General features: G+C 40.2%; 2 protein-coding genes across 2 annotated transcripts; both read right to left on the reverse strand.

Annotated features, from left to right (window-relative positions):
- Nucleotides 1–1749: 1749 nt before the first annotated feature.
- Nucleotides 1750–3828, reverse strand: LOC107740934 (immediate early response gene 5-like protein). Its single transcript, XM_016553491.1, has one exon. It carries the CDS (start codon nucleotides 3682–3684, stop codon nucleotides 2776–2778), a length of 909 nt encoding a protein of 302 aa, XP_016408977.1. The 5' UTR covers nucleotides 3685–3828; the 3' UTR covers nucleotides 1750–2775.
- Nucleotides 3829–4274: 446 nt separating this feature from the next.
- LOC107740958 (immediate early response gene 5-like protein) lies at nucleotides 4275–5004 on the reverse strand. Its single transcript, XM_016553529.1, has one exon. It carries the CDS (start codon nucleotides 4857–4859, stop codon nucleotides 4275–4277), a length of 585 nt encoding a protein of 194 aa, XP_016409015.1. The 5' UTR covers nucleotides 4860–5004.
- Nucleotides 5005–11697: the final 6693 nt, after the last annotated feature.

Genomic DNA, 11697 nt, shown 5'->3' on the forward strand with positions numbered 1-11697 from the left:
GTTCAACAGGCGCAGTTGAGATAAGATAAGATTAAAGTCGAGCCTTTTGTCTTCATTAACATTTAATATAACCGGTGAGCCCATTTTGGAAGGTGTAAACAAAAGTGTATATATATCACGTCCACCTGTTAATGAAACATGTGCTAGGCTATCTATGGCGAATGTTCTTCTGTGTGCGTGTAAAATGAGAAAATCTGCATTCGTTTCGTGCGCGCGCTCTCCATGGTAGCGTTTCCCACGTTGGCCACGCGGAGGAGCTCGCAACACACCACAGACCATGTTGTGCATCGCCTGTCAAAAAACGAATATACAAGCGGTCTTTTTATAAAATAGATTTGGTAACGCTAGCTTAGACAACTTTCCCCTAAAATCAGCCTATTCATTATAAAACAAACGAAAGTCTGAAATATAAAGTTTTAAGCTCATTATATAGCCGACATTAACCTTGTTGAATCATTCAGTTATTTCACTGACGTGTCGTCGCGACACAAACCAAGCTAGATGCAGCCGTACAACATATTTGCACGGTTTTAAACGCTTCGTCATAATGTACTACACAACATACCGCGCGAACGAATTACCTGCGTTTTTAGCGATATTTAAACATGCGCGAGGCAGCTCGTCGAAAATAGCCATGACAACGACCTGATAACAGCCTATGTGTGTTGGACGTTGATGTGTCGGGCGTACTGCGGTATCTCAGATTGAGAGGAGTCGAGAGGTTTCGGCTAGAGATGAGAGAGAGGCACCGGAGAGAGAACAGGGAGGGGAGGGGTGGAGGGGGTTGAAGGGAGAAGCGGATTCGAGGTCAGCCCGAGGTGCCGCTACATAGGCGCTCTAATACCTTCATTCATTGATTTTGAAGAACACCACCATGTGGCATACAGCAGAGATAACACAGTCTACAAGTTTAGCGGGAGTTTCTGGCTAAAAAAGTGCGCGCTCCTTAAAACCATTGCCCGCCAATAGGACGTGACGCGTGTGTCAGGCAAATGTTTGCTTTTAGGCGTCTGATCCTTGCTTCAAACCCCTCGTTTTGAATGTAGGCTTTATTAAATGATACACTTTGTTTTATTCTTTTTATGGTGTGCATATATGTATACTTTCCTTTTCATTCGTTGTTCTATTCTTGGCCTGCAGGTGATAGTTTAATATCCCACAAGGTAATGGCATATATCTAAAATTTGATTTCAGGTGATCCAAACCAATGCTGAGAATATTCATTTAGGAACTTAAATGCACAGTTGTGGCCATTTTGGAGCCACTGAGATCTAGAAATGTTTGCCCTTTAGTTCTGTAGGCTAATATTTGATTAGAAATCTTACTAGCATGTTCTGTTACAGTGAGTATGGAAAATATGGCAAATATAATGAATATGACCTCAATTGTGGATATGGTAGATGAGACCTGCTAAGGATGTTGGATTTTTGCATATAACCTTTCTGTTGTGTTGCTTTGAGTCAAGCTCAATATCATGAGGCCTAAATTTTAAGGCCGCTATAATGAACATTCTTGGTTTATCAAAAAAGAGGCAATGCCAAGTAGGTTTCATTTTTTTATTAAGGTTATAAATTTTAAACAAATACTTTCTAAAACAGTTTTACCCGGTGATATACAATTTAATATGCACAAAAATACAAGAATACCAACAAAATATGGAGAATACGTCTGAAAACGTCTTTAATTCAGTACACATAGTGCTTATATAATGTGAGGACGTATGGCTAATTTATGAGATTGCCTTTTTAGAACAAAAGGTCTAAGTTTGTAGAAAATAAAATCAAACCCACAAAACCAAGCAAATGCTGGCATCATGAATTACTGTGAAGGCTTAAATTTTTTCTGAGTGTAAGGGGGCGGGAAATGGTTAACGCTGGAGACTGGATAGTCAACAAAAATACCTGGCAGATTAAATCACGACGTGCATTGTGGGAGTTGTAGTGTTAATTAATGGCCCCATCGTTCAGTGTTGATGAGGTGACTGGCATAGGCGAACTACAAACACACTCAGAGGAACTGGAGCTGTAGGTCAGTGCAGTCAACAGAACGCACCAGTCCTCGCCACTTTCAACAGCACATTTCAGAATACAGAAAACAACAAACTCCGACAGGGAGGGGGTTCAAATATTGCACCTTCATTAGCCTACTTGATTGCCTTGTATGATGTTACAGAATGTAGTCTGTGTACCCAGTCCTCTTCCTGTAGCTCTACGTTAACGACAGCACGAGCAGCTCAGAGAGTCTTGATGTTGTAGCTTGTTCTACTGGTAAACTGGTAGTCGTTCCGACATTAAAATGTTAGAAAATATGACAAGGCTGCTTAAATTGTTATGTACTGTGTGAGAAATAAGCGTGCAGTGGGTAGGCTTCTCCGTTTGCAGCCTGTTATTCCCAACATTACATGGGTTGTAATGTTATTTTACAATACAGCTTTGTGAAAGTTCATGGGAAGGGAGAGAAAAAAAAAAGAGAAACAATCCACGAGCGAAACATTCAGAGACTTTCCATGTTTGTGGCCATAGCTAGCAGTCTGCGTTAGGTTTAAGGCAACGAAATTCAACTTCGTTTTAAAACGTTTGTTGTAATATCGACATTTTGTTTTAAAGGATACATCACAAGTGGTAGGCTACAACCACTGTCCGCCTCCCCCACTGAAACGAAACTAAAAACAAACCAAAATAAAAACACATAAATAACTTTGCTGCAAAAATAAAAGTCAATTTGTCTTAGACTTTGTACAATTTCATAAAGTATCGGTGTTCGCATCAACCAGAGTCAAAAGGCTACAATAGCTCTCGTCCAAGCCCCTAAACTCGCCAGGGCTTGTTTGCTACAGAACTGTCCGTTTAAGGCTTGCTCCAAGTCCGCTTGTCTGCTCACCAGTCCCGTAAACCCCGAGCCGAAGATCGAGATGAGGTTGGAAATGTTCGACGTGTCCAAGGGCTCCGTGCACGCGTATGAAGAGTCCTCGAATTTCGCTCTTTTGCACGGCGTAAAATCCGGTACCTCCTCGATCTCGGACACGTAGTACCCAAAGTCAAGTTTGCGTTTCTTGGCCGGGCTCTGTGCGCCTTGGCAGCACTGCTGGAGCGAAGCGCAGCAGTCCTGATGCAAATACCCGTTCTCTACTGTGGTAACGACATGCGTGTCCAAATCGAGCACTGTAGTTTTGTTGCAGTGCATGTTGTTTACCGGCGAAAAGTCACAGTTGGACACGGGATAGGGTTCCGCGCAGCAGCTGCGGTAGAACGAGGGGTCCGGCGGTTTGCAGACCTCCTCGCTTTGGAGAGCTAGGGGCACCAAGCAGGCGCTGCTGGGCTGGATGTGCTGCACCGAAGGAGCCTGGTGACTGACGGGCAGGAGCGCACCGCATAGGCTCGCCGACTCGTTCGCGCTGCCGCAGCAGTCCCCCGTCTGCTCCACGCAGTCCTCCACCAGATCGAGCGGGTTCAGCTCCTGGATCTCGTTGCAGACGGTCATCACCTCCTCGTACTGCTGCATCCTGTAGATTTCGGCGTACTTCTCGTTCATGTAGACTTGCCTGGCGTTCCTCAGTACATAGGAGACCAGCAGGTTTTTGTGCAGCTTGATTCCTCCTCTCTGCGTACGGGAGTTGTGGATTTTCCGTAAAGATATCGAAATGAGACTTTGTGCGTCCACTGCACACTCCATGGTGTTGATCATGGTTGGGGTCGTGATGTTTTCCCACCTCTCCGACGAAGGAAACAAACTTTCTTTTAATCAGAATCACGATATTTCGTTCGGGGACGAAGGCTTAAGTCAGCTCTGTGGAGAAACATTGAACGTGGTCGTTTCTGCCTCAACGTGTGAGCGTAGGCAATCATTAGCCTGCGCTTGCTGCCATAGTATATATATGGCGAAGAACTTTCCGCCCACTTCGCCTCCGGCCAATCAGAAGCCGAGAATACCGTTGAGTGACAAGCAAATTCCACCCAGAGGTTTTGATCTCGTCCAGTCACAAAGAGGCGGTTCTTCTGTGCTATTCAAATTCCAAACTGACTTTACCAAACTGGAATGTTCTCATGAGGCGCATTGTACATCCGAGTGCCTGCTCTTGTCATGTGTGCTGGAGAGACTGCTTGAAGGATCTGACACAAATTCACTAAAATCTATTCTTTCATAAGTTAAAAAGTACTAAGCGCTGTAAGTTTAACACAACTGAAAAACACTCTGTATGAGTAATTACAACCTGGCCGTTGAAAAGGTCTGTTTTGGATAATCGATATTTTAAGAACGTTATACTCATTTGCAACTTACATACAAACCGTACCAGCATATGAAACGGTGGTAACGACATGCGTGTCCAAATCGAGCACTGTAGTTTTGTTGCAGTGCATGTTGTTTACCGGCGAAAAGTCACAGTTGGACACGGGATAGGGTTCCGCGCAGCAGCTGCGGTAGAACGAGGGGTCCGGCGATTTGCAGACCTCCTCGCTTTGGAGAGCTAGGGGCACCAAGCAGGCGCTGCTGGGCTGGATGTGCTGCACCGAAGGAGCCTGGTGACTGACGGGCAGGAGCGCACCGCATAGGCTCGCCGACTCGTTCGCGCTGCCGCAGCAGTCCCCCGTCTGCTCCTCGCAGTCCTCCACCAGATCGAGCGGGTTCAGCTCCTGGATCTCGTTGCAGACGGTCATCACCTCCTCGTACTGCTGCATCCTGTAGATTTCGGCGTACTTCTCGTTCATGTAGACTTGCCTGGCGTTCCTCAGTACATAGGAGACCAGCAGGTTTTTGTGCAGCTTGATTCCTCCTCTCTGCGTACGGGAGTTGTGGATTTTCCGTAAAGATATCGAAATGAGACTTTGTGCGTCCACTGCACACTCCATGGTGTTGATCATGGTTGGGGTCGTGATGTTTTCCCACCTCTCCGACGAAGGAAACAAACTTTCTTTTAATCAGAATCACGATATTTCGTTCGGGGACGAAGGCTTAAGTCAGCTCTGTGGAGAAACATTGAACGTGGTCGTTTCTGCCTCAACGTGTGAGCGTAGGCAATCATTAGCCTGCGCTTGCTGCCATAGTATATATATGGCGAAGAACTTTCCGCCCACTTTGCCTCCGGCCAATCAGGGGCCGAGAATATCGTTGAGTGACAAGCAAATCCCACCCAGAGGTTTTGATCTCGTCCAATCACAGAGAGGCGGTTCTTCTGTGCTATTCAAATTCTAAACTTACTTTACCAAACTGGAATGTTCTCATGAGGCGCATTGTACATCGGAGTTCGGAGTGCGTGCTCTTGTCATGTGTGCTGGAGAGACTACTTGAAAGATCTGACACAAATTCACTCAAATCATTTGTTTAGTAAGTTAAAACGTACTAAGCAGCACTGTAACTTTAATACAGCTGACGCTCTGTATGTGTTATTACAATCTCGCCGTTTTTTCAGTCATTTAAACTAAATTTGCTCTGTTTTTGGTCATCAAGATTTTAAAAACATTATACTCATTTGCAACGTAGGTTAAAAACCGTGCCAGCACATGAAACATTTAACTATTGATGATAAATATCTAAGTAAATCTAAATATTTATGTATTTTTATTTTATATAAACGATATGAGAAAAGCATTAATTTAATGGAGGATTCAAACTCAAAGACAGCAAATGTAATTGATGTAATATAAACGATATTATATATACATTACGTATACATTATAGTCTTGAATCTATTGTATTATGTTTCTCTAATTTCTATATAGTTTAGTAAGGTTTATACATACAGTTCAGACTCAATATGCAAGAACATTTTAGTTCTGATTGAAGACATTGTGGACAACACTGATATAATTTCTGAAATGGAGTCAAAAAAGGAAAAGATGACAAATAAAGTTAGCAAGTATTTATTTCAGAACAGATATTCACAGATATATTCATTCACCCTTTTGGACTGTCAGACAGATGTTCATTTCATGCATTGGTTCTAAGCTCAGAGTCAGCTAATTACATCTATTTTTAAACTGCTATGTTTCGGGACAGAAAATATTGTACAAACTTCCACAAAGGACTGTGTCATATAATTTCATCATCTTTATAGAATGTTTCAACCCCAACTTTTTACCTTTGACTCAGTAATATTCTAGAAGAATACATCTGAATGACCCCTCTCTACAGTACTTCAGCCTGCATCTGCCCAATGAAAAAACGGACTGTGTTAAATTGATTTGAATTTTCCAAATATCAGATTCGGTTCTATGAATGTGAAACATTTGCTGCATTCTCTAATTGCTCATTGTGATAGATCACAGCAGTGTTTGAGAAAATCATGCAGATATTCCTGATCAACTCTCTCTCTCTCTCCCTCTCTCTCTCTCTCTCTCTCTCTCTCTCTCTTTCTTTTTCTCTTTCTCTCTTTTCCATCACTACTGTACCGGGGTGTGTAACATCAGGGCTACTTGCGAAGGGTCAATTGCATCAAATAGTTAAAAATCGGACTGCTGTGATTTCAGTCAGTCTAGTTTATATATGAAAATTATTGATTAATGGTTTAGTTCAAGTAATAAAGAAACATTATGTATATAAGCAGACTTTAATGTTGAGATATCTTCTGTAGTTCTAGAGAAAACACAAGTGAGCTTATTGTGAGAAACGAGAAGTAAAAGTTTCCTCTGCATCTAATCTCATTACTAAAGTGTTGAGTTAGTGAAACAACAAAAATTTGATGAAATGAGAAATAAAAAAATAAAGTACCAGACCTAGGATGATATAAAGATGCAATTCCAGATGTTTTCCAAATGTTTAGCAGTGTGAAGGTGAAGTTCTTACGTTTTAGGTTGGTTTTGTAAAGGCATATCCTTTAGGTACAGGTGACTGTTCCCCTTGAGAACAGCTGGTCCTCTGTGTCAGAGAGAACTGAGAACGCCAACTTGGATTCAATGACTGGGCTGTCCACACACACACACACACAGACAGACAGCTCACCTCAGATCTCCAGTGAGTGCTAACGCTTACAGCTCTGCATCTTAAAAAGTCAGGAACACCCAAATCTTCACAATGTTTTGGAAGTAGAAAAATCAATAAACAAGTAACCAACACACACTGCCAAACATAAATGATGAAAAGAGCACAACAGTCATATGTTAAAAGAATGGAACGTCAAAACGAAGTAAAGACACTAACAATTTACAATTTCAAGTGAAGCTTGTCTTATAATATGAGGAAGATGAAAATGTCCTGAATCTGTATCTTGTATCTGATGGAATCTTTACAATGGTAAGAAGTTATATTTATGTACACATTTAGAGCAAAGTTTGGTTGTGTTTGACAGTGGGTTTTGTCATGCAACATTAGTTTCAGAAAAGCTATCCATTAGGTACAGTATGATATGCAATAGTTTTCTGAAGAGATTTAGAAAATTAGCTCTCAATTAATAAAAATAAAAAACTACTGTAATTCAGCACTAAATGATAAGATATATTTTGCACTAAAGAAATACATGCAGGCATATTCAGACTTTGAATAGTGAAAAGCTAATAAATCTGCCACTGCTGAGTCAATTTTGTCCTTTCATGCAACACATTTGTGCAGCGGTGCATTCATGCACTCCATACTATTTGGACACTTAAGACACATTTAAAATGTATGAATGTCATTGCATTATAAAACAAAATATCAAATCAAGTGGCATCTGCAAATGATGCTAGACTGTTTCTCCGATCTAACTTTTCTTTTTTTGCAAGTACTTTTAATCATCTAATCTCAGGGTGATTTTGGTGGATATATGAAGTCAATTCTTCTCAATTTCATAGAGGTGTCCAAGCAGAGTAACCACAGGTGTAGTTCATCATGTTAACCATATGTGATTTTAAAGATTTTAAAATAAGCAGGCTTTCTACCTTTGAAAGAACAGCTGAATTATATCCTGTTGCTTTCCAACTATGCCAAAAAAAGTTTAAGGTACAGAATTCTTCACAGATATTAAGTGACTGCAGACTATTAGTACTAATGCAGGCTAATTTTGTCTAATGGGCCTCTAAACATAGAGCTGAATTAAGATGCCTCACCTCTCATTTAGTGTCATACCATTCTATTATATATTCTCTATTATCGTAACAGTATCTTCAGTGGTGACAATTCTGACACTAACCTTCTCGTTCTTAGCTATCTATCTATCTATCTATCTATCTATCTATCTGTCTATCTATCTATCTGTCTATCTGTCTGTCTGTCATCTTGAGAATGATATGCTGACATTACATGTTGGGGTCAGTCTCAAAATTTGGATCTGCAAACCCTAAACACGAGTGCTTTATCATGAGGAATTGGTAGCATTTTAAACAGTCTCTAAGGGCACTATAGGCTTGCTTTTAACTTTTACAGATTATTCAATTACAAGTTGCTAGGCATTCTCACATTTTTTCAAAGCAAACTCACATTTTGTTCCAAGCGGGTGTGGTAAGAGTGTCACATTCAGTGACTGTAGCTGGTGTAAATGGCCCTATAAAACACTTGTTGGATAATGAATGGAGATTTCAAGATCAATCAATGTAGGTTTCATTATAATTTAAAATTTAAATGTTTTTTTTTTATTTTTTTTTATCATATAGCCTAGAATAGATATAAAAGAAACTCACGTTATTTGTGTATAGATAATGTTGAATGAAAGCTAAGAAAAGTTGTACGGGCAGTATTTTTATTTTTATTTTTTTTCAGACACAAAGTTATGCTTTATTTCTGCTTCACTGGAACGAAGTGAAGCTTATCCATTTATAAAATATCCATCACAAGAACTAAAGATTTTGATGTATTCTAACTTAAAACTAACTTAACTTAAAATTGGTCATTTTTTACTTTAATATTTGTATTACATATGACATTTGGAAACACTTGCTAATTTCTCACCTGAATCTGACCTGAACATTTTCATCTTGGTCGCACATGAACATTTACTTGAAAGACTTCAGATCAAGATTCAAGATTCAAGATTCATATCAAGATGCCTTCTTGCATCTTCATGTAGAACACCAGAATTATAGGTGAGCTTGAGCAGAATGTAATATACAGTAGAGTCTTGTAACTGTTTTTACAGTCACATAAAACATTTATTTACAACACATGTTCTGTTATGTCCTGTAGTCTCATATTAGTAAACAGAAAAAGCATAAACACTTCCCCAGCGACAGTGAATCATCAGTCAATGGTATCTCTCCAGTTGTGATAGAGGTCAGTGGCTATAAACTTCCATCATCAGAAAGAAAATTAATTCTCTTCTAAAAGCTTCGGAGAGAATATAGGATTTACTGTTTTCTTGTTAGTTGAGGTGATCACCTCGTTCTTATTGTATATCATAAGAGATATGATTGCTCCATACAACCTCAATTAAATCCTTCAGTGGGGTCGGAACAAATATGACAAAAACATGCAACAACACTGGAAGTAATATTTGCTGGTTTTAATAACTTACTATGAATGTCATGCGTGGGTAGTCCCTTTCATTTTAATAAAGATCACTAATCCAAGTTATTTTATTTATTTATTGGTCTTTTACCACGAAGATTTGCCATTGACAGTTGTAGCCTATGGATTAAAGAACGTTTCAGACATGTAATTTGGACTATTGAAATACACTTTAATATTGCCATAACCCACTTAAGCCTATTAAACACCTTAATTATTTTAATCATTGTACAAGCACACCTAAGGCAATTTTCAGTTCCTTGCTGCTTCGTCAAATAAGAATAGCTAAAATAAAATCAGAATTCAAAAATAACATTTTCAATGAGCGTAATTCTAAATTAACGTGAGAAAAACTACATTCCCCGGTCTTGAGGCGTCACTGAAGTAGTTTTATCAAAGGAGGAGCATTGTGGGATTTGAAGTGTGATTTGCGTTGCTCAGGACACTCGCGGGCATTCCGGTGGCAGGAGGACCAGTGGGTGAAATATCAGGGCGGAGCTTTCCCCGCTTGGCAGATGGATGCCTTGTGAACTTAAAGGCAAAGTAATCAACTTAACAGAAATCGCAAGATGCAATTTCACAGGGTCGGACGCCACCATACGTTCTAGACTGTAGTAGATACTTTTTGACAATATAGGCTACTATAGCGTGGCTGACAAAGCTGCTGAGATAAAAACACATCCTGACATATCTCAAAAGGCACAAATGAATAACCCACGAGGCAAGTGAAATTGATCTGTAACATATTTTTCTTAATCGACCTTTGGTAGATTAAATTTACCGGTATGACGCGATGGTGCTTTGCACGGTAAGATGTTTCTGTCTGTGGATTTTAAACATTCTGTTTTATTATACGAAAACGAGTTAAGTGTGTTGGTGCTTTGTTAGGCTACATTTGGCCACGTTTTCACGCGCGCTTTCAAGAGAATATTGACTGTTCACGTCCTTGACAAAAACAAATAAAACGTAAGTGTATAGGCTATATCTCGGTTTGCAAGTTAGATTATTAGCCTACTTATCTTTTTTTAAACAAGAAAGTAGGCTAATCTGTGCATTCTTGTGGGAGAGAGTTTTCATGACAAACATTTAGTCTTTGACTTTGAGTTTTGCGCTAGCTGCAGAATTATATCACCCATAAACACAACTGCTCTCAAGTCCCTTCTGCGTTTGTCTGTTGCGCAATTGACTTTGCATTTTTTGTGCGTCTAGAGCAGGAGCGCCAGTCAGCGACATAAGCCCTGCATAGCCTATATTCATGTACCATTTTGACTTATCCTTTGCTAAAGTATTTTTAACCCCGGTTCACAAATTGTATTTTATTTCCCCTTTAAGAGCACGAACTGTGTTGGGAGGGAGGTGTCAAGCCCAGAGGCTGAATTTCGGCCAATTAAAGTCGTCGACCCCCTTTGCAAATACGTCAGCCCGCTAAGGGCGGGCTCTGAGCGTGAGCGATGTGTGCGGTTTCCAAGGCAACCACTTGTCCTGACCTCCCCATCCCCATCCGCCTCAGGCAAGATTGGTTTCCATGGTAATGATTGTATCTCCCCGCATGTTTCTATTCCCGTAAAGCAAGCTGAGCGAACGGTCGGAAAGTAGCCTGCTTTCCTCCAAAGTCTGTCGGACAATTTCTATCTGCATTAGTTCTGCAGGAAAATGAGATATGAAAAAATGCGATATATATATAGGGCAGGGTAAAACCATATGTGATTATTTTCACTAACACAAATAAACTATTTTCCAATTATATATAAATAAATACAGAGCTGTACAGAGCAAAATACACAGGTTTGAAATTGTCATCTATTTGGGCTGGCTACTGCTGTTCTCATATGGCAACAAACAGCATACACAGAACACCTTTAATGATCTAATTCATTAAAAATGAAGAGCCCTGCTTAAGATGCAGCCTAGTTTTTCAGTTGAATCAACGACTTTCTTAAGAAATGTTTGAGAGTTGATGTCATATGTAACAAATGAGCCTCTCCTGTCTGAGCCTTTCTAGCTCTTCTGGAATTTCAGCTTCCTGTGACCTGTTGAGACTCATCTGCATGCCATGGACTGAGGGTGTGTTCACCAAAGGGATGGGGGTGGGTGGGGAGGGGAACTGGAGAGATACAGAGAATGAAAGAAAGAGGGAGCTGTATCTCTCCCGACACACACACACACACACACACACACACACACAAACAAACTCTTTTTCTTGCTCTTTTTATCTTCAACACAAGCACAAACACACACACACACATGCACAGTATTTAGGTATTTGCTCATATTTTTGATAAAGAA

Source organism: Sinocyclocheilus rhinocerous, unplaced genomic scaffold (assembly GCF_001515625.1).
Source record: "Sinocyclocheilus rhinocerous isolate Xijiao unplaced genomic scaffold, SAMN03320098_v1.1 scaffold346, whole genome shotgun sequence".
NCBI lineage: Eukaryota > Metazoa > Chordata > Actinopteri > Cypriniformes > Cyprinidae > Sinocyclocheilus > Sinocyclocheilus rhinocerous.

Bases quoted from the DNA above. Each gene is read 5' to 3' on its own strand.
- LOC107740934 (XM_016553491.1), bottom strand. From the start codon at position 3,684: ATGATCAACACCATGGAGTGTGCAGTGGACGCACAAAGTCTCATTTCG.
- LOC107740958 (XM_016553529.1), bottom strand. From the start codon at position 4,859: ATGATCAACACCATGGAGTGTGCAGTGGACGCACAAAGTCTCATTTCG.